This window comes from Hibiscus syriacus, unplaced genomic scaffold (assembly GCF_006381635.1).
Source record: "Hibiscus syriacus cultivar Baekdansim isolate YM2019G1 unplaced genomic scaffold, ASM638163v2 tig00116944_pilon, whole genome shotgun sequence".
NCBI lineage: Eukaryota > Viridiplantae > Streptophyta > Magnoliopsida > Malvales > Malvaceae > Hibiscus > Hibiscus syriacus.
In genome coordinates this window covers 453,104-476,170 of record NW_024063479.1, presented here as the reverse complement: position 1 = coordinate 476,170, position 23,067 = coordinate 453,104, and the positions used below count along the sequence as shown (strand labels likewise).

General features: G+C 32.3%; 3 protein-coding genes across 3 annotated transcripts; all 3 read left to right on the top strand.

Annotated features, from left to right (window-relative positions):
- The first annotated feature begins 1,555 nt into the window (after window positions 1–1,555).
- Window positions 1,556–2,248, top strand: LOC120188408 (major strawberry allergen Fra a 1-E-like). The gene is made up of 2 exons (XM_039191848.1): window positions 1,556–1,778; window positions 1,932–2,248. The coding sequence occupies exons 1-2, from the start codon at window positions 1,607–1,609 to the stop codon at window positions 2,210–2,212; spliced, it is 453 nt and encodes a 150-aa protein (XP_039047779.1). The 5' UTR covers window positions 1,556–1,606; the 3' UTR covers window positions 2,213–2,248.
- A 3,452-nt stretch (window positions 2,249–5,700) lies between these two features.
- Window positions 5,701–6,357, top strand: LOC120188445. Its single transcript, XM_039191885.1, has one exon. The coding sequence runs from the start codon at window positions 5,701–5,703 to the stop codon at window positions 6,355–6,357; it is 657 nt and encodes a 218-aa protein (XP_039047816.1).
- A 10,258-nt stretch (window positions 6,358–16,615) lies between these two features.
- Window positions 16,616–20,543, top strand: LOC120188407 (probable serine/threonine-protein kinase At1g54610). Its single transcript, XM_039191847.1, has 8 exons — window positions 16,616–17,341; window positions 17,682–17,966; window positions 18,124–18,441; window positions 18,574–18,801; window positions 18,918–19,018; window positions 19,223–19,334; window positions 19,432–19,902; window positions 20,109–20,543. The coding sequence occupies exons 1-8, from the start codon at window positions 16,871–16,873 to the stop codon at window positions 20,322–20,324; spliced, it is 2,202 nt and encodes a 733-aa protein (XP_039047778.1). The 5' UTR covers window positions 16,616–16,870; the 3' UTR covers window positions 20,325–20,543.
- Window positions 20,544–23,067: the final 2,524 nt, after the last annotated feature.

The window sequence follows — 23,067 nt, the reverse complement described above, 5'->3', positions numbered from 1 at the left end:
TTAAAGAAAAGAAAGGTAAAAGAATCTAAAGATCAATTAACTTAGTATACTTAAAAAAATGGAAAATCACATATGCTTCTACTTTACAAAAGATGTTTAAAGAAGTAATCAAAAGAATCTTTTGGTTTGTTACTAAAGGTGAATATATAACACTTTATTGGATTTTCTTACAAAATAATTTCGGATCAAATAAAAATTATCATAAAAATTTTTAGATCCTATATTTTTTTTGAAAACTTTTAAATAAAAAAATATTGTTGTTATTATTTTTATTATTATTATGAAATTGCCTTTCATAAAGTTTCACAAAATTTTATGACCCAAACATTGTTGAGTTATTCAAATCAAACCTCGGTATCTCTATTTTCTCATTAAAAATAAATGTTATAGTGTTACTAAAAAAAATGTCGTCTACGGTGTGGGCGAAATTATTTTTTCAGGTAATGGGATTGTTATAGTGTACGTTAGAGGAAATCCAGAAGATACGAAGATTTCGAGAAGATGTCCAAACAACACGATGTCTTCCACTTAACTGCATGCATGCCTGAAAGCTTATATCCAGGGGCGGATGCATATGGCCACATAGGGGGCAATATGCACACCCATTATTTTAGATTAGATATTCAATATAGTTCAATATATTAAAAGAAGAAGAAGAAAAAAAGAAATTTTGCATACCCATTATATTAAAAAGAAGACTATTAAAATTTTTGGACACCTATTTCTAAATTTATGGTTCCGCTACAGTCTTACTAAAAACTTTGTATCGTGTAGAGGTCTTTCGACGTGTATTATAACAGTAACACTAAATTAAAAAATAATTTTCTCTACACTTTATATATCAAAAAATTCATATCCATCACATTAACTAATTAATTTTACGGATCAAAAAAGTATCTTAAAAACATCTCTAAGTAACTTTTGGTTTGCAAAAGCCAGCAATAAAGTGTCAATACTATCACAAAATAAAGTAAAGCTAGAATTATAGTGCAAGAGAGTATTCCATTAAAAATCTAGTAATTTGAAAACAAAAATTAGGTTACACTCTAACAACGTGTCACCTAAAGGGTTTTATGAAATATAATATTAAATTTAGGAAAATGCTTTTAATAAAATATTTTATTTTTCTAAAATAATCTATTACATATGACAGTATGGTGTGATAATCTAAGTGATACATTCTCAAAATGTCATATAAATCTTTTTGTAATGAAAGAACAGATAAAAATAAATATTTCACACAGAAAAATTAAAATTAAAATTGAATAGAATAATTTTTTAGTTAACAGAATAACAATAAAATATAATTTTAACGTACTTCGTTCATAATATATCTTTTAATATTTAAATTAATAAATTAAATATTAATAATTAAAAAAAATCCTAAAGAATGAAGTCCTTCAACCATACAATTTAGACAAAGGCTCTTTGACCATTATAGATAAGGATTAAACGTAAAAGAATAAGAAAAGTAATACAACGCATAAGGTGGGCTTCATTGCAGTGTCTTATTATTAAACTAATCTCCACCTGCGCAGTATCTAGAACAAAGTTTCTTCTTTTTTAAGCCTCACCATACTCGCAAAACAAACCAGAGTGAGTGAAGATGAAGACGATGAAAGGAGAAGTGGTGCTCAACATGCCAGCCCAGAAAGCCTGGGAAATGTACAGAAACGACGAAATCATCAGCAAAATCAACCCCGATTTGCTTTCCAGGGCTCAGTATATTCAAGGAGATGGTGGCCCTGGAAGCTTGAGGCTCTTCAAGCTTGGCCCTGGTAAACTTTATTTTTCATACATGAAGGGATAGATCGATGATAGGAACGATTGTTCTTCTAATTTTTAAAATTTTTCATATATTATAATTTGTTTTTATACCCCAAAAATTAAATCTTGCGTATATTCGTGTGTTTAAATTATATTTTGTGCAGCTGTAAGCAATTATGTGAAAGAATCAGTGGAGAAGATAGAGAAGGTGGTGACGGGTAGGTCGGTGACATACGAGGTGATCGAAGGGGATTTGAAGGAGATGTATGATACTTACAGAGTTACTTTCTCCTTCATTCCTATTGAAGGAAACAATACCAAATGCATTGCTGAATGGAAGGCCGAGTTCGAGCCGTCGGCACCTGCCATGCCGCCACCCGAGAAGGCTAAGGATGCTGCTCTCCGATTTCTCAAGTCCTTTGACAACTTTCAGCTAAGCTACTAGCACATGAAAATATAAAATGCATGCACGTCCTCTCGTTGTCAATATATGACATTTTACTTTATTTTTAGAGATATGGTCCAATGGAAATGAAATATATATATATATATAATTATCATTACACTTGAAACTGTATTATCTATGATATAAATAAAAGCATGTCTCTCGTTGTCTATATGGTTCAAGTAACATCTCCAGTTCTCTAATTTGTAAGCTTATAATGATAAAACAACAATTAAATCCAATAAAAAATTGCACTAACATTTAATATAAAGTAACCACATAAAGGCATTTAATATCTGTATTTTTTTTAATGAATTTGGTATTTAAATTTTAAAAAGAAAAAAAATATTTAAATCGATACATATGTATATGGGTCATATCAACCAATCTTTACTTGGGTGTTTAAAAGTAATAATAATAATAATATTGTCATGTGTCACATTAACAAAATTATTATATAATATATAATAATTTGTATTAAATTTTATTTTTGACCTAAAAATATATTTTAAAAAATACTAATTATATGTTAGTTGTATGAAAACTTTTGTGTGCAAACGGTAATAGTCTTGTATATAACTATATTATAAATAGATTAATGAAATGTTAATATTTTGATATTCTAGAAAAAAATGATTTCACAATTTTAATTTCTGACTTAACCTTGATGCATAATAATCTGATTGATTATTAGAGTATCATCTCAAAATCATATATTAAATTGAAAATATTTATAAATTTAAGTATTAAATTAAAACATTTCTCCTATTAAGGTACCGATTTAATTAAAAAAAGTACAAATTAAAGTTGATAAATATTAAGTACTATAGTTATGGGTTGTTAGACTGTAATGGTGTTAGTTGTAAGCAGTTAGCTTACGGTTATGCTAGGTAGTCGGATTATATAAATATGAGATGGAAAGTTATGAACACACGTATAGTTTATTTAATTAAATTTTTTATATCGTAATTTTTTATTGATTTAACGTTTGCTGGTCATTAAAATTTATTTCTTATTTATTTAAGGGATAATAATATAAAACACACTAACGATTAACAAAACATACATTTCGGAACATACTCTTTTTAGACATATTAACCTCTAACGTTTCATTTTAAGTCGAAATACCATTGTTGGATGAAAAATGTTAATCAACTAACGATTGATGTTCGAAACAGACTCAACCAAAATAGGTGGAGAGAGATGTTGACATGTCATATCCATGTCAGAGAGAGTGATGTCGTGTGTTATTTTTTTTGTTTGATTATAAATAATTTAATATTCAAATTATTTTCTAATTATTTTTACTTTTAAAAATTTTGCTAACGTGTAAAACTGTCATGTCATCATTTTTTCTGACGCAGACATGCCAATCAACATCTCTCTCCACCTGTTTTGGTTGAGTCAGCTTCGGGCGTTTATCGTTAGTTAACTAATGATTTTCAATCAACGGCGTGGTCTTTTGAGCCAAAATGGAACGTTGAGGTTAATATGTTTTAAAAAAATAGTGGTCAAAGTAATTATTTTATCAAATATTAGGGATGATTTTTTTCATTATACCTTTATTTAATTAAATAACTATCTATTGTTTACTTTATTGTTCTTCTCTTTTCCTTTTGTGGTTGTAATTATGTTTACTTTAAATCACTAATGTTGGTTGAGAGGTTCTCTTATAATTTGTAGTATAATCTTAGTGTGTCACTCTATTTATTCCATTTTTATTAAATTATCATTTTTAACACATAGTGGGTGGAATAAAGGGCCTAAGCAATAACTAATTGGTGGATGCTATCATTTTTCTTTACCGTCACCTTTTCATTTTTAATTATATATTTCATTACTCTACTAATCTGAATTGAATAATACAGAGATAAAAATAATTTCTTCAATTCAGTTTATTCTATTTATATTATTATAAATATTAACTCCTTATCTCATTAGATCAAATGATAATCAATGATGTCGCTTTTTTTAATTACCATTGATTGTGCTTACATTTCTACCTCTTGTTTATTATGTTTGAAGAATCCTATTATTAAAAAAGAAGAAGCAATCTAGTACTAATTATAATCAAATATAAACACAAGAGTCTTATAAAAGCTTCCTCCATTTTGAAAAGCATATCTTTAATGAATTTTTACTCTATTCGAATTATTTAATAAGTATTAAATATAATCTTAAATTGAGGATTGAATAAGGAATTAATTTTTTGAATTTGATTAAATAAAGGGTTGTGTTATGCATAAATAGAGTTAATTGTAGTAAACTTCTCTGAATTAGATTATAAATTCTAAATTGATTCTCAATTTATAGTATTACGAGGTAGGATAAATTACACGTCACTCAACTATTAATAAAATTAATAATAGATTGGCCGATTTTATAAGGTAAAAAAACGAGTAAGTTAATTAATCAGTTGGCATAAATAGATTATTGGATCTTTAAAAATGAAATGAAAGTTAAAAGGTGCTATTAGGGATTTTTTAATGATGTTCTTATTGAATAAATTACACCACATGTAAGATTGAATAAATCACAAACAAGTTGTTTAATTAATAAAAAATTATTACTCATTTCATGTTTTGGCCTTCTTGAAGACGGTGGCTCAATTTGACGATTCGAATGATGGAAAGGAAGAATATATCTTAAGATGGAGGCCATTCGATAGAAAATGACGCAAAGGTTCAGGAAACTTAATTTTTTTGGGTGATTTCATTACTTTTGAGAGATTCTATAAAATTATTTAGTCATTTGTAGACGTATTTCATAGTGAAGTTTGAGGTTCAGTCGACAATTATCGATACGATGATGCATGACTTGATTGTTCTGATCAATTAATCGAGTGACCTTAACTATTTTTTTTTTATAAAATTATCAATAACGTTTAAATTTTTCTACTTTGATCATTCTTTGATGAAAATTTAAAGATGATGTTGACATGGATTTTTTATTTCTTTTGATATCTTTTTCTCTCTTAGTTAACCATTGTATCAACACCTTATTGGTTTTTTCTTTAATAAAAAAGTTAAATATTGGGGAAAAGGGAATTGAACTCAAACCTCTGTTTTGCACATAACTACTGAATTAGACTTGGAACTTACGATAATTTCACCAAACGCTTTATTGGAACTTATGATTAAAATCATGTTAATTGATTAATATATTAGTTTATTAATATTTAAAATTCTTTTATTATTATATTTGAATTTACAAAATAGTTTATATATTTAAATTATTAAATAGTATTATTTTACATTATTATTTTTATTCCTCTAGAATGATGATCAATTTTCTAACCTGGGGTGGCTCTAACTTTGGCCGCCATAGTTTTCCCGCCAAATTCACCCGCCTCGCTCAGCTAACTCCCTTTAAAGCAACAAACACCAAAGCCCACAAGTATCTCTCACATTACTCATCTTCCTTTCAACACAGTCGCTAAACTGTTCGTCATACTTCCCAAAAGAGTCTGAACTACTGACCGCCAAACAATGGTGGTTCCTCTCGGCCCCGGCAAGTTCTGCGGAAGCAGCCTTCCACGTCCCCGCATCTATACAGATACCAAGTTCAGCTCGGAACGTATAGACCCTCCGGTCCCGGTACTCGATCCGCTCCTCTCATGGGCCGACGAAGCACATTGGTCCATGGGTGGTCGCAGCTTCAAGCGTTTCCGTCTCCAAGGTCGCATCGAAGGCAACATCAAAAGACTCAAGGCTCAGCGCGAGAATTTCCCGAAGGAAACCCCCGAAAGGAGTTCTAAAACCAAAATGGACAACGAAGATGGCGATGTTTCTCCCCCTCCCGCTCCCATTGCTGTAAAAAAGAGATTCTTGGATCTAAACGATGACGTCCAGAGTGAAAGCGAAGTCGATGAACCGCTGTTGAAGAGAGAAAAGAAGAGGGTATTGCGGAATGGTGCGGTGCGGAAATTGGGTGATGATTTCGAGCTAGTGGCGAAGAACAGCGGCTTCATGAGCCAAAGGAAAAGGAGTTTTAGCGATGTCATCGGCAGCGATGTGATGAAGATCGTCGAGGAGGTTAATGATGGGTCTGCAACTAAAGATGATAAGAAGAAAAGGAAGGGTAAAACTGAGTTGCAGAGTGGGAGTAGAACCTCACCCAGATTTGTAAAGCGTGGGCGTAATTAAGATAAATGTAGGATTTTTATGTTTGGTGTTTCACATGTTTTAAGCATTGTTGATCTACAGTTACAGTGAATGTAAGTTAATTTCTCTTAATTCCTAATCTGATTCATTTACTTAGCTTAATTAGATCATCCATGGCGATGAAGGATTGAAGGTTGAAACCCTAACCTTCACGTTTTCAATGTTTTAAGGAACATCATTTTAATTTTTGGCATAATGCAAACAAATACCCCTAACGTTTGACATTATATGCATTTGTGTCCAAATCATTTTTTTTTGAGTAGTTGTACCTACAACGTTTGATTATGAGGCATAAGTTCTCTCGTTGAATGGAAATCGTCAGTCAATTGACGGTCAACGAATCCATCAGATGTGACATGCACATGTAGTCATCGACGATGACGTAGCATTTCCATGTCACTAATATGTGTTGACATGAAATTTACACGTAAGTTTTTTTTTTAAAATTTCAATTAAAATTTTGTACTAATAAGAGAGCGATATGTGTCAGTCTCCTATTGGTGCGTATTGGAAAGAATGAATAAAATGTTATATTTGCGTGGAAGGGGAATTGAACTTGGGGTAAGGGCATGAAATGAGATGACCCTTGCCATCAGACCAAGCATGCTACTAAGTTAAGTAATGAAACAAAATCTTATTTAACCCATCATCCGACTATAAAACAGAAATGGACGTGGAATGATATACACCTATGCGTTATCTGTTTATAATACAATTACTAATGTTTAGAATTTATTAATTTTGGATACAATCTGCAAACTTATACACCAAATATTCTGCTGACCATTCTCGATCAGTTCTTCAGTCTTCACCCGACGCGAGTATTGGTTGGCATTGAGTTTTAGATTAGAGAAAAGATTGATAGCACAAAATTTGTGAACAGTTCTCCAAAGTGGTGAAATGGGTATAAACAAGAGCCCGAATTCATTGAATCAGTAGGCTCGGATGACATCGACGACGGTTCGGTTATAGAATATGAGGTCATGTTCTTTCAAGACTTCTTTCACGGTTGTTTTCAATGAAACGACGACGGTGAATAAGCTACCGAGTTGGAGACCCATAACGACTCCGTGAACTTGAGCGAGCTTAGCCAATAACCTGTGGGGTTTATCGCCAAGATTGAAGAGGTTGCTGAAGAGGACGACATCGACGACGGTACAGTTACAGAAGACGAGGTCCTGTTCTTTCAAGACTTCTTTCGCGGTTGTTTCCGATGAAACGACGACAATGAATAAGTTGCCGAGTTGGAGACCCATAACAGGGCCTTGAACCTGAGCGAACTTAGCCAATTACTTGTGGGGTTTATAGCCAAGATTGAAGAGGTTGTCGAAGATCGGTAGCCACCGTGGACCGGGTGGGAGCTTGGTTTCACTTTGTTTACTTTCGTTTCTAAACGAGCTTAAAGCTTGAAAAACGCTTACCCTTTCTTAATTGTCGTCACCGGAGTCAAAACGTCGGTTTAAGAAGTTAAGGAGACAAGTCCTCTTAGACGTCGGCAGTGGCTTGCGTCGGGTTTGGGAGCTCATTTTTTTTAGGTTTAGACAGAGAAAGGAGTTGGGTTTGTTGTAGGTCCGAGTTTTGGTTTGGTCGACCATCATAGGTGGTAGCCGAAGGGTAGAAGAATATTGATTTACGACGGTGTTGGTCTCTCTTTAGCTTCAGTCGAGAGTTTAAAAAAAGAATGGAAAGGAAGGTGAGAGTTGTCGTCGTTTTTTGGGTTTGTTTGGGCCTCTTCGGCTGCCTCAAGTGGTGGTTGGGGAGTAAACTGTCGTCGAGGTCCGGTGGCTGGGGAGTCGTCGCATTGGGGCCTTTGGAGTTGAGAGGTGTCGCCGCTCGTGCATGTGTGAGGAAAAGAGTGGATAATAAGAGGTTTTGTTTAGTTTATGTTTTAGGGTTTCCTCTTAAACAGATTAGTAATAACATGGATGTCCATTTCTGTTTTATAGTCGGATGATAGGTTAAATAAGATTTTGTTTCATTACTTAACCAAGTAGCATGCTTGGCCTGGTGGCAAGAGCCATCCCATTTCATGCCCTTGCCCCAGGTTTGATTCCCCTTCCACGCAAGTATCAACATTTTATTCATTCTTTCCAATACGCACCAATAGGAGAGTGACACGTGTCGCTCTCTTATTGGTACAAAATTTTAATTGAAAGTTTAAAAAAACTTACGTGTAAATTCCACGTCAGCACATATTAGTGACGTGGACATGCCATATCATCATTTGTGTAAATTCCACATCAGCATAAAATAGTGACATGGAAATGCCACGTCATCATCGGTGACACATATGCATGCCACGTTAGATGGACCCGTTGACCGTCAGTTGACTGACGGATTCCATCCAAAGGGGGGGACTTATGCCTCATAAACAAACGTTGTGGGTAGAATTGCTAAAAAAAACGATTTGGGCACAAATGCATATAGTGCCAAACGTTAGGGGTATTTTGTTTGCATTATGCCTTAATTTTTTAATTATACTACTAATTCATTATCCATATTAATATAAAGTTATATATTATTATTTTTAGAGTTATTTGTATAGTATGTTCTTCAATCATGATTCTCATCTTCTCTAGACTTTTAAATAATTTAATTTAATTTTAAATTATGACTATTATTTTAGATTATATTTTAAACTTTTGAATAATTTAGTTTCATTCCAAAACTATGATTTTTATTTTAAATTAAATTCTAAACTTTTTGAATATTTTAATTTCGTTCCAAGTTATATATATATATATATATATATATATATATTAATCACATCTTTTGTTAATATAATCGTTACGTCATATTATTGTATGTATGAAAAAAAATATAATTTAGGTTAAATTATAGTTGAAATTAATTACAAACTTAGATGAATTTGAGGATAAAATTGAAAGATTTAAAAGTCCGGGGTTCAATTTAGAATGAGAGTCATAATTTTAAGATAAAATTAGAATGTCAAAAGTTTAAGTATTAATTTAGAATGAGAATAAAATTTGATTTTTTTTTAAAATAGTACTATGATATATTTATTAGTAAAATAAAACAATATCAATAAACTTTTGCCGTGTATATATTCGATAAATATATTTATGACTATCATAAACAAAATGTAATAGTAAGCAATTAATGATAGCTTGAAGAGAAAAAACGTGAATAACTGAAACAACGACATACAAAGACAAAGTATTTCGACATCCCCAAACACCAAACATAGAGGAAGAAAACTTGATGAATATTCAAAATAGATAAATGAAAAACCAATCTTCATTTAACCGTCCCATTCAACATATATATATGACAATCAACGAAATGTCATATATGTTAGAGTGTTATTAGTTTGTTATGGTTTGTTATTAGCTTGTTATTAGTTTGTTATGGTTTGTTGGTTACTTGGGCTATATAAGCCATCCTTTTGTATTAGGTTGTAAACTGAGTATTTTATTTTGTTTAATAAAAAACCTATTCTGTCATCTCTCACTATTATTATCCCATTCCTCATTTGCCAACTCAAAACAACCTTCCATCACTCTCAACCTCCATGGCTACATTCTCACATGGTATCATTCGCCAAAGATCCTGATTTCATCTTTCTTCCACTGTTACCATTCCATCTTTTAGTCAGGTTCCCAGTCGACAGTCCCTTCGATTATTTCATTGTTCTCTGTCTAGTTACTACATGTGCTCTTGTGAATCCTTAGCTGGTGCATCTTTTGTTTGGTTTATCATTTGCTGATTTAGATATACAATTACTTCAATATTTGATATTTGGTGATAGTTTGGGTTGTTATCGGCACTGGTTTTGTTGGTTGATCTTCATGTGATATTTCACATGTTCTTCCTCGTTACTGCTGTGGTGTGAACTCTCATTACTGCCTGTTATATGTTCTTCTTCGATCAGTTAATGATTTGCTCCAGTGGTATTGTTTTGCTTGTTTTGAGTTTTTCGGTTTGTTGCTGCCTATCAACTGTTTGTTGAATTGCCTGACGGGGTTACTTTAAAAGGTGTTATATTGGTTGATATTAGGCTTAGTGAACAATTTGCTTCGAAAAAAGAGGTCTTAGATGCTTATTGGTTATCGACTGCTTCTGAAAAACCTTATAAAACAGATGCGAAGATACTGGTCAAGAAAAGGACGTACTGTTTGGAGATGAACTCCTTTTGATGCTCACAATGGAGAGCAGTCAACTCAAACAGGATGGTCAAGGGGAAGAAGGGATAACATGATTTCAGAAAGCTGATGATCAACCATTAATTTTGGTTTGTGTTGTAGCTTAATCTCGGTACCGTGACCTATGAAAAGCAAAACCTTGCTTGGTACTGCCGGTGAAAGTAATCCATGAATATTGGCATATTCTTGTAAGAGTGCATCTACTGTTTTGCTGGTTATGCATTTTCCATTCGGTTCTCAAATCATACAACATCTTTAAGGGGTTTATAGAGTATCTTTCATCACTTGTTACTTCTTCTCCAAAGTTTGACATGGAACTTTGAGGTTTAACAACCAAGTTACCATAGAAGAAAATCTCTGGGGAGGGTTAAGAGTTTAACAACCTTGCCTTCCTTAACCAGACAAAATATGATGTTTTCTTGCCCAAGAGAGGCTTCAGATTGCATCCAAGTACCAATAAGTGAAGAGGAAGAACAGTGAAGATGAAAAATAACTCTTGAAAAGAAGAAGAAGAAAAGCCGAGGAAAGTTGAAGAATGAAGATGTTTTAGGTTAAAGAGAATTTGTTCGGTAAATTGTTCATCAAGACGACAAGACGGTTGAACTCCAGCTTATTAAGTTTGCATTCTTTGTTTGATCAACTCTCTAATAGCAAGTTCACTTTGAAGAAAATTAAACGGTTGAAAAGTAGGGTGAATGTTAGAGTGTTATTTGTTTGTTATGGTTTGTTATTAGCCTGTTATTAGCTTGATATTAGTTTGTTATGGTTTGTTGGTTACTTGGGCTATATAAGCCATCCTTTTGTATTAGGTTGTAAGCTGAGTATTTTCCTCTGTTCAATAAAAAGCTTATTCTGTCATCTCTCCCTCTTACCGTCCCCTTTCTCATTTGCTAACTTAACACAGTCTTCCATCACTCTCAGCCTCCATGGATGCATTCTCACAATATATACACACGGACGAAGAGACCATGCATTTTGAAAGCAAGCAACTAAGAAATTCTGTAAAACTATAGACAAAAAAAAAGATATATGAAAGAAACTAAAAAATGCTGGTAAACATGATATTCTTTATTAGAGAAAGGGCAAAAAAAAATATTATTATAAATACGTAAAATATAACCGAAAGTCGATAAACCAAACTACAACCAACGAAAAAATTAGAAAAAGAAAAGTAGAAACGACGGGAAAGTGGCGGGAAAATGCCACTACCCTTGAAGCAAAGGAATTCTGGTAACCACCTTATGTAAATGTAACTGCAACAGAGTGTTCAAAAAGGATTTAACTCGAAATTTGAATAGATTGTGTTTTAACTTGAATATTTTTTGAAACCTTACCTTGGTCCGGTGCAATCCATAAATAATTCAACAAAGTCCGCCTCAAAGCTGGAATAGAATACGATACACCTTGCCGATACTTTCTAGACGCAAAATACAAAAACCCAACATTTTATATAATATTTAAATTTTATTTATAGAAACGGTCCAGTCAATTGTTGGAATGAAATATTATCCAATTTATAGGTAAACAAAGCATCGCCTATTAATTCAAACTTTCAAATCACTGTCATACAATTTGTTGACTCCATTTCCCTTGTTTTCTACAAGCATATTTAGTTAAGCTAACGTTGCCTCTTTTCTCAAATCCACCCACCCTTTTCTTATTATAACACATAATAATTAAAAAAAATTATTCTTGACGTTTAATTAAATAGTTATTTAAAATTTTAAAGTATTTTAATTTTTAATGTTTCATTTTAAGAGAAATATCAGTTCATGGATGGAAACTGTTAATCAATAAATAGTCAAATGCTTCTAAATAGGGGTCTTTTGCCCGAAATGAAATGTTGTAGGTATAAAATACTCCAAAAAAAAAGATTAAAAATAATTATTTAATTAAACGTTAGGGATCTTTTTGATTTTTAATGTTTCATTTAAGAGAAATATCAGTTCAGGATGGAAACTGTTAATCATAAATAGTCAAATGCTTCTAAATAGGGGTCTTTTGCCCGAAATGAAATGTTGTAGGTATAAAATACTCCAAAAAAAAAGATTAAAAATAATTATTTAATTAAACGTTAGGGATCTTTTTGATCTAAACTAAAATGTTGAAGATCAATTCTTTTTTTTAAAGAAAGTCAAAAATGATTATTTAAACAAAAGTTAGGGAGTTTTTTGACCTATTTTTTTTTTTGCTCCCAACACTTCATTTTAGAACAAAAAGTCTATTCGTTGATAAAAATTGTTAGTTAAAAAACAATCAACTTTTAAAAATATGGGTCTTTTTGATTATTTTTTTTGCTCCCAAAGTTTCATTATGGAAAAAAAATCTATTCGTGTATAGAAATTGTTAGTAAAAAACAATCAATACTTCAAAATAGGTATCTTTTGCTCTGAGATGAAACATTCAGACTAAAATACAAAATGAATAATAAGGCCTAAAGTGATTATGGAATCAAACATTAATAATCTTTTCAACGTAAATTAAAAACGCTGACATCAAAATACTTTAATAGAAAGAAAAATTAATTATATAATGAAACGTTTTTAATATGATGTATATTACATTTTACATATATTACCGGCCAAACTATATTCAACAAGGAGGGAGCTACCCTCTTTGAATTGCACATGGATGGTTATCAACACAGAATTAAAATAAATAAATAAATAAATGATTCATCTAAAATCCTAATTAATGCAAGAATCTGAAACTCATTATATGCCACATTTTGTTTAGTTTAGACTTCATATCTTTCCTTTCTTTTACATTTGGAAGTTAAACAACAATAATTCTCCTCCATTTTATTCACAATCCTTAATGTTATTGTTGTTCTTGGAGACTTTCGGTGTAATCATATTAGATTCCAACTAAATTGGACTAAATTTTTAAATAAAAAAATAAAATTAATTTTTTAATAATTTGAGGCAATTATAAGATAATATCGTTCATAATATGTTTAAGTCATTTACGACGTACACATCCTACAAACGTAATTACATGAATCTCAGACATAAAAAAATACCCCCTTTAATTGAATTTGTTTATTTATTTTAAAAAATAACTTCATCCAACGAAAAGTTGATAATATTATTGTGTCATTATTACTATCATTATTATAAATGCATCCTTATCTGCCTTTTCAATTAATTGGCTTATCACTCAAGTCTTAGGTACAATGACACCAATAAAGAAGGAAAAATTTGTATTAATTCTGTTTTCAAATAAATTATGTTCCTCAAGACATCACAAAACCAGTCATTACCATTGCCTTGTATCGAACGCATTTTTCTCTCTCTTAGTTTTAACATAACATATCTTCATTATTTTAATCATTAATTTTTTTATAAAATTATTATAAATATTTTTCATTTTAATAATTTATCATTAAAATTTTATCAAATCAAATTCACAATCTATTGATTATTTCACCCTACTCCACTTCTCATTGTTCCAACTTCAACCATACAAATCTATAATATACAGTGACAGATAGATGTATATAATTTTTAAGGTGTGTAAATATTCATCTTAAAATTAGTTTATTTTTCTTTAAAATTTATATATTTTTTTCTATTAATTGTTCTATAAAGATTTTAAATCGGCCAATAATGATACATGTAGCCACCTCAAATTTGTTGGAAGTATTGGTCAAAGTGAAGCATAGTTCATCCCAATTATGAATTATCCCATCCATACCATAACATATTGGAAATATATATTTATCATTTTTATTTGTCTTTAAAATATTCTTTTGTAGATCCGTGACCAGATTTTGCATTTCACTCAAATAATACAACTACATGATTTGGGCATATGGTGATATTGTCAATGTGTGCACCAACTAATTCAATATAAGGAAATTATAGTTAAAAGTATATTTCTTAAAGTATGGTATTTTTAAAAGTTTATTAATTTTTTAATATGACATTTTTAGAAGTTTTAATCTTTTAATATTTTTTTAGATTTTTTATTTTAAAAAATTGCAGATACAATGTGATAAAACTGTAATATGATAATAAATCTTAGAAAATGTAATTAATATTTAATGGTCAAAGTTAGTAAAAAATTTAATTAGTTTAATTGCACAATTCAACTACATATAAAAATATAAACTTAATTGATTTTTTTTTTTAATTTGAGAACTTAGATTACTAATAAACTTAATTTTTAATTGGATCAATAAAATCAACAAAACATAGGATTATGACTCACGTTCAAGCTTTGACTTTTGAAGCTTGAATGGGTTAACTCCTATTTCAAAGTAATTTTATATTGAGTTAATTGATTATACATCCTAAAATTATAATTTTTTATTTTAAATTAGTCCTTAGACTTTTAAATTTTAATTTAATCCCTAAATTATGAATCTCATTCTAAATTAGAATCCAAACTTTTAAACATTCCAATTTCATCCCCTATGACCATAAATTTATATTGGTAGCCAAACTTTTGAATATTATAATTTCACCGATAAACTTTTGAATGATTTAGGGAGACATTATTAGAATGTTCAAATGTTTGGGGACCAATTTAGAACGAGGGTCATAATTTGAGATGATTTTGCAATATTCAAAAGTTTGGGGATTGATTTAGAATGTGTCATAGTTGAGGATGAAATTGAAATGATAAAAAGTTTAAGGGTCAATTTTAAATGAAGGACATAGTTTAAAAATTTATGATGCAATTAACTTTTTTTTATATTTTATAAACAAACACATGACGGGTGAAATACATAGGGATAATGGGATTTCACTGGTAAAAAATGGTTTGGAGTGTGAATGAGTAATCGGTAGGCCAAGGCCTGCCCTAAAATAATTATAGGGTAAACTACAAGTTTAATATCGAAATGATTAATTTTATTCCGTTTTGGTACTCAATTTTTTCTTTTCTAAATCATGCCTAACATTTATTTTAGATTTCAATTTGGTACTCCGTCGTTAAAAAAAATTAACAGAACTATTTATGTGATATATTTTATTTTTCAATGATGAAGTGTCATTACCTTAAGGTGACATGTAAATATCACCGTTAAGTTTTTAACGGCGAAATATCAAAATGAAAGTTAAACTAAATGTTAATTATGATTTTGAAAAAAAAATTTGGAAACCAAAACAGAACAAAAGTAATAGTTTAGGTACTAAACTTGTAGTTTACCCATAATTATAATAATAATTAAAAAAAGAAAATGGATAAAGTACACAAATGGTCCCTTGACTACAAGGTGTTGCTTTATTGAGTCATTTGATTATTAAAAGTTACAAAATGGTCACTTAGCTATTCATATGTTCCAAAATCGTCATTTTCTATTAAAAATTGACGCTAGTCTGAGTTTGATGTTAACCTGTTGACTAAGATGTGATAAAATTATATTTTAATAATGTCTACTAGCACCGTCGTTGCTTTTAAGCACTGACTCAACATCATAATGTTTCAAGCACAAGCTTAACGTCATAATGTAAATAAATATTTGATTCACAAAATACAACTAAAATGATTATGATATAAGATTTTATCATATCACAATTAATATGTTAACGTCAATCTCAGACAATCACCTATTTTTTAAAGAAAAATAATAAGTTTGGAACATATGAATTGTGGTGACCATTTTATAATTTTTAATAGTCAGAAGACTCGATAAAGCAATGCTCAATAGTTGGGAGACCATTTTATAACTTTTAATAGTCAAGAGACTTAACAAAATAATGTCTTATAGTTGAGGACCATTTGTATACTTTACCCAAAGAAAATAACAAATTAATAATTACCCAGACATACACAATGTAGTTGTCAAATCGTAAACGCGTTAAATGCAGCAATACAGCATTCAAACACCCACTTCAGCAGGGGAAAAAAATGAAAAAAAATCCCTCCCTTCCTTAATTTTCCCCGTCTACAATCCGGAATTTACTTCCTTAACACGTTTATCAAAAGACCACCCACAGTTTCCTAGTCGATTAGTTAATTAAACTTCTCTATGCTCTTTGTTCCCAGATTTTCAGTTACTTTCCCAAACATTTCTGTGTTTTTTTTAAATCTGTTTTTAATGTCCAATATTGACGGGACTTGTACTCCACTCACAATTTGGAAAAATTTGGGTCTTTGGGGGTGACTTTGATTGCTAGAGACTTGTGTAGTCCAAATTCTTCAACTTTGAGGGGTGAGTGTATTTGATGGATTGGATATTTGTGAATTCTTCGAATTCTTTATCAAGAGGTTAGAGTTGGTGGTTTTTCTTTTTGGATTAATTTTTTGATGGTGAATTAAGGATTCTTAATAAAGTAGGTAATTTGTTGTTGTCGACTGTAATTGTGTGTACCTATATTAGAAACATGGGTTGCATGAATTCTAAGTCCGCGGCTGTCGAAGATAGCCGTGAGAATCACAAAGAGAGGCTGAAGCCAAAAGGGTCATTGGAAAAGCTTGTTCCTCGAGCCAATTCGTCAAGAAGAGAGGAAATCGTTGGATCCAAGGATAAATACGATGGCGGTGATGTGAAAGTGTTGTTGATTGATAAGAAAACGACTGATTCTAATCATTATTGTTATAATGATCAGGCTGAGAAGGAGAGTACTATTGACAAGTTTGAAGTGATCGAGACAATTGATAAAGTCGAAAGCTTTGAGGTTACAACAATTGCTCCTCCTCCTCCTCCTCCTCATCCTGGTTCGGGAAGGGTGTCAAATAGCATAAAAGGAGAGCAGGTTGCAGCAGGATGGCCTTCATGGCTTGCTGCTGTGGCAAGTGAAGCTATCAAAGGATGGATACCCCGACGGGCCAACACCTTTGAGAAGCAGGATAAAGTAGGTTCCTTTACTTTGCTTGAATTCCTCTTTTACTTTTGTTCTTTGAAGCTTGATCAATGCTCAATTGCTCATCATATGTCGAATGTCGAATGAACAACTGACTGCAGTTGATTTTGTTCTGAGAATTTTGCTTTACATTTTCTCATTAGCTTGCCTAGTTGACTATAGGTAACCTCATTAAATGTTTGTGAAGATCCTATGTTCTGTAATAGTGTCCATGGTGATTTAGTTTGTCAGAGAAACTCATCTTATTATTGTATCTATAGGATTTGCATTATCCCATGTTGATATTCTCATTTTCCTTTGGTTTTTGTATGATAGTATTTCATTCTCGCAGATTGGCCAAGGAACTTATAGTAGTGTGTACAAGGCACGTGATGTGATTCATAATAAACTTGTGGCGCTGAAAAAAGTGCGATTTGATAATCATGACCCTGAGAGTGTGAAGTTCATGGCAAGGGAGATTAATCTCTTACGAAGACTTGATCATCCAAATGTTATTAAATTGGAAGGCTTGATCACATCCCCAATGTCATGCAGCTTATACCTTGTTTTTGAATACATGGAACATGATCTTGTGGGACTTGCATCGCTTCCTGGAATCAAGTTTTCCGAGCCTCAGGTAATCTTAAAATGGTTTTTTAGATATTTCATGCTGTTGTTCAACAGTTTCTCTTAATAGAGAGATGCAACATGGGTGCAGCAGTCACCTACACACTTTTATTCTGCAATTTATAGCTTTTGCTTATTCTTAAATACGTTTTCCCATTTTTGGTCAGATTAAGTGCTATATGCAGCAACTTCTAAGTGGACTTGATCATTGTCACAGCCATGGTGTCCTTCATCGTGACATAAAGGGTTCAAATCTTCTCATTAACTGTAATGGAATATTAAAGATTGCAGATTTCGGTTTAGCATGCCATTTTGATCCTCATGATAGTGTTCCAATGACGAGCCGTGTAGTGACTCTTTGGTATCGACCACCAGAACTTTTGTTGGGAGCTTCGTGTTATGGGGTTGCAATAGAGTTATGGAGTGCTGGTTGCATACTTGGAGAGCTATATTCTGGCAAACCTATTTTGCCCGGGAAAACAGAGGTATTAGGTTCAAGATTTACACATTTGTATAAATACGTTTTTATTTAACATTATTGAATCAAGCATTCTAGTGTTAGGCCTTTTTTAAAAAAATACTTTTTAATTTTTAAAAAAATCCTCTTGAATTTATAGGTTGAGCAGTTACACAAGATTTTTAAGCTATGCGGCTCACCATCCGAGGAATATTGGAGAAGAGCAAAATTATCTCATTCAACGGTGTTCAAGCCTCTTCACCCTTATAGACGATGTGTTGCTGAAACATTTAAAGTCTTTCCTTCTCCTGCTGTAACTCTCATGGACACCTTGCTTTCAATAGATCCTGTTCATCGAAGAACTGCAGCGTTTGCTCTGAAGAGTGAGGTATGCACAATATGTCGATCATAACCAATGAATTTCTCTTGATCGACTTATGTTAGTACTGTTCACCCTGAATTTGTAAAAGTTTCACTGATTTTTTTTCTCCGGCCTTCTTTCAGTTCTTTACAACACAACCTTTTGCATGTGATACTTCAAGTTTACCCAAATATCCTCCTAGCAAGGAGATCGATGCTAAGTTGCGGGACGAAGAAGCTAGAAGGTATATGTTAAATTTGATTATTATTGAATTAAAAAATCAGCATGTGTATATTTTATTTTTGGGTCATCTAGGCCAAATAGAGTCTTACTTCTATTTAAATTTCTTTATCTTTCTTTTTTGGACTTGTAATTACATCTTTTTTCTTTTCTTCAGAATTTCAAAAAGCCTTCTTCATAAGATTAACGTCTTCTTATATTCTTTTAGGCAAAGAGCAGTTGGGAGCAGGTCAAGGGTCGACATGGAAAGGAGGGGGCAGAAGGAACCAGTTTCTACGACATCATCCAATTCTAATGCTGATCTGACCACATCGTTGCAGGTATTTTTGTTTTCTTAAGAAGTTTTGATGTCTATTCGTTCGAATGCCAGTCATATGCAACAAGATGACATTTTTCTTCTTGCTCCTCGAATTACAGAGAAGACAACCACAACCTAATTTGAAGAGCAGCAGTCAGATGTCGAACTATCGTAACACAGACGGGTTTTCTGGTTTATTGGTTGATCCCTCTAAACAAACTAATGCTACAAAAGAAAATAGTAGATACTTCCCAGAGTACAATAGAAAGAAAGTTTCACATTCAGGTCCATTGGTCTATGGTGTTGCATTTGGAAAATCTGGGAAGGAACCTGATGACCTTACTAGGCTCCCATCCAGGGCTAACTTATCAAAGTTATCTGGTTTAGTAGCAACTAGAAAATTGGTTCCTGAAGATCACAGAGACAGATCTGGACCTTTGTCTCTAGAAGCAGTGAACCAAGAAGGCAGGTCTCGCAGATCGTTTAATGAACCAGAGCCTCCAGGAAAACACAATGTCAGACGCCATATGCCGATGACTGCAGAATCCCCACAGACGGGAGGTGGAAGACCCTGCATCAAGGAACCAATGGTTAGTTTCTGGACATTATTCTTTATCTTATACAGCGGTCGATTTCTTTTTTAATCACAATCCGCAACTTTTTTCCTTGTTTTCAAATTGACATGCATAGATTAGGCTTCAATATGCCTTACAAACTGCAATTCTAAACATGGACTTCATGCAATGTATAATGTATTCTGAAACCTGCGTATTGTTATGAATGCTATATTCTCCAGCATGGTCGTGGTCCAAGGGGAAACAAAATCTACGTGTCAGGTCCATTACTTGCTCCATCCGAGAATGTCGATCAATTGCTTAAGGACCATGACTTTAAGATCCAAGAATTCGCTCGAAGAGCAAGACTTGACAAGACAAAACCCGGGAAACTACAAGCTCAAGGAAAGCAAGTGACAGAAAATTCATTGTTTGTCACTTCTCGCAGAGCTGGATAGATGTTTCATACATACTCTTTTCTTTCTTCGATCTTAGTGATGAAGCTGGAAAATCAGGTAATCTAATAGCAAGAGATAATTAGATTACATGATTTACCATGTATAGTGAGTCTCCATCTTGGTAGATCAAGAAAAAAAAATATAGTATTTGATCTAAAGAACTCATTAATCTCCTTTTATTTGGTTAGCTATAAATTTTTCTGGAATTGTACCCGATTGCTACTTTTTTTATACATCAATAATAGAATCAATTAGACTGATTACAATTTTGAAACTGTTTCTTGGTGTGACATTTTTGTTTGTCCATTCTCTTGAATTCTTCCTCATGAGCTTTTGCAAACTACCGGTTAATACAATGATAAAGAAGTTTGAATATCCATTTAATATATGGATTTGCTGTACCTCGTTGATGGTCTTTGCACAAACCATTTTTTCGCAGCCACTGGAGATCCTTAAGACATCTCTGAAATCTTCGGTTCTTTAAGAACATTAGAAGACATGAAAGGAACGTCTCCGAAGGAAGGACTCTGAACGTCAATGACCTCAGATAAATTTATATGATCTATCAAAATAAAATCTATCATCTATTTACCTAGCTAGGCAACTTATGAGTAGTTATAAAAACTCTACATCTGTCACTTATATTTAGTATCACTATAAAATCTTTCGATCAAGAGAAACGAGATACAACCTCAATAAAATTATTTAACTCTTCTGTGTTCTATCTTCTCTTTGAGATAAGGTTTATTGATACTAATTAACAATCGGTTTTTTACTAACAATTATTTTTCATCTAAATTAAAAGAAATAAATCATAAGTAAACATTTTGATCTATTTAATTTCATCTGCATGATTATATGAAACTTTTTAATAGTATATAAATGATTTTTTTCCAAGTTCATGTATAAATTTGTTTGTAACGAAATCTAACATGAACTTATTACACTTGAACTCCTAACCCTACAAAAGAATAAAAAAAAAAAGGGAATTCAAAGCCTAAAATTTACATTATTTCAAAGTTCAGCCGTTGAATTGAAAAAAACAGTGGTAGAGCAGAATCAGACGGACCTTAATCTTGTCTGCTCATTCCCATCCATTTTCTCTCTACCATTATTATCGGAAAAAATAACTCAGTGACTAAAAATACCTTATAATATACGATTTTAACTAACTTTTTTTGGATTTGCCAAAATCACCAACTAAATCGCAATACGATCGATAATTCGCAACGCGATCTCCGGTATCGCAAATCCGTTTCCAGATTCGCAATGCGATTCTTTGCGATTTTCCAAATTCGCGTTGCGATTTTCCTTTTTCGCAATGCGAATACGTAAATCGCAATGCGAATACGTAAATCGTAATGCGAATCTGACTATCGCAATGCGATTTACATAGCCATTCGTATCCAACGCGTATTTTTTTTTCAAATTCCAAACACGAATATATTAATATATCGGAACACTGAACCGTCCACAGTATATCCCGTAATCGCAACTCGTAACCTAAAACCCTAAATCACAACTCAGTCTCATCTTCATCTCTCACTCTCTAAGGCGACATCCGTCCCTATCTCCGAAGAAATCAGTCACCATCTCCGACGATATCAGTCTCCATCTCCGGCGAAATCATTCACGGTCAGAAATGGAAAATCAACCACCGAGAGTTAGTTTTTTTTTAATTATTTTTTTTTGAAATTTTTGCATTATTATTAGGTTTTTCATATTGAAATTGATGATAAGTTTACTGGTGTTTTCAATAATAGATTAACCATTTCACTTAGATTGCTTATTAAATTCATTCGATTGCTGCCAATACTGCTAAACTGTTTAGTCTTTAACCCTGTGAAGTTAGTATTTGTCTTTGTTTTATCTTTTGGTTGAAGTAATGCAATCCATTCAAGTTTCTTTCAATTTTAGTATTTGAAACCGAGAATGACTATCGCAATGCGATTCTGTCGTTGCGATTTTCATTTCGCGTTGCGATTCTTGCGTTGCGATAGTAAAATTCGCGTTGCGATAGTCATTTTCGTGTTGCGATTTTCATTTCGCATTGTGATTCTTGCGTTGCGATAGTCATTTTCGTGTTGCGATAGTCATTTTCGTGTTGCGATTTTCATTTTCGTGTTGCGATTTTAAGTTTCAGAAACTATTATTCTTCTACAAATTGAAACTTGAATGAATTGCATTACTTCAACCAAAAAACAAAGACAAATACTAAATTCACAGTGTTGCAAATTTAAGTTTGAAGAATAAACTAAAACTCTTTATGTTTATTGTTCTTGTTATATCTTCACAGTGTAGTTTTTGGTATATCTAACTTGGTAAGTTTATTGTTTTTGCAGAACTTTTATTCGGCTCAATTGACCTTAAGAAATAAAGTAAGCCTGGCCAAAACAATTGCGTCGAAGCTTTCACCTGCACAAAGAAAAATATTTGAGGATACTTGTTTCGGGTCATGGCTGAAAGTACAACATCCGGGTGGAGATGCTATGTTGACCCATCTGTTTCTTCAAACCATGACTAGCGATCTACCAGAGACTATACAACTTCGTGATGAAGAGATATGGTTTGATTTTCCACCGGCGTATACGTGTTTTGGGCGGGAGGAGTTTTGCTTAATCACCGGTCTACGCTTCGGACACGATGATGTAGATCGGTACACTAGACATATTACCCGCCTATCATGGTTTTCCCGGGTTTTTCCTGAGCTGTCGAATTTATACGTGGAAGACTTGACGAGATT

What these genes read in the sequence shown, in the direction of transcription:
- LOC120188408 (XM_039191848.1), top strand. Translation starts at nt 1,607, where the DNA reads ATGAAGACGATGAAAGGAGAAGTGGTGCTCAACATGCCAGCCCAGAAA. An exon ending in GCTCTTCAAGCTTGGCCCTG is followed by an intron (nt 1,779 to 1,931) that starts GTAAACTTTATT and finishes TATTTTGTGCAG; the next exon opens with CTGTAAGCAATTATGTGAAA.
- LOC120188445 (XM_039191885.1), top strand. Translation starts at nt 5,701, where the DNA reads ATGGTGGTTCCTCTCGGCCCCGGCAAGTTCTGCGGAAGCAGCCTTCCA.
- LOC120188407 (XM_039191847.1), top strand. Translation starts at nt 16,871, where the DNA reads ATGGGTTGCATGAATTCTAAGTCCGCGGCTGTCGAAGATAGCCGTGAG. An exon ending in TTTTGCCCGGGAAAACAGAG is followed by an intron (nt 18,442 to 18,573) that starts GTATTAGGTTCA and finishes TTGAATTTATAG; the next exon opens with GTTGAGCAGTTACACAAGAT. An exon ending in CGTTTGCTCTGAAGAGTGAG is followed by an intron (nt 18,802 to 18,917) that starts GTATGCACAATA and finishes GCCTTCTTTCAG; the next exon opens with TTCTTTACAACACAACCTTT.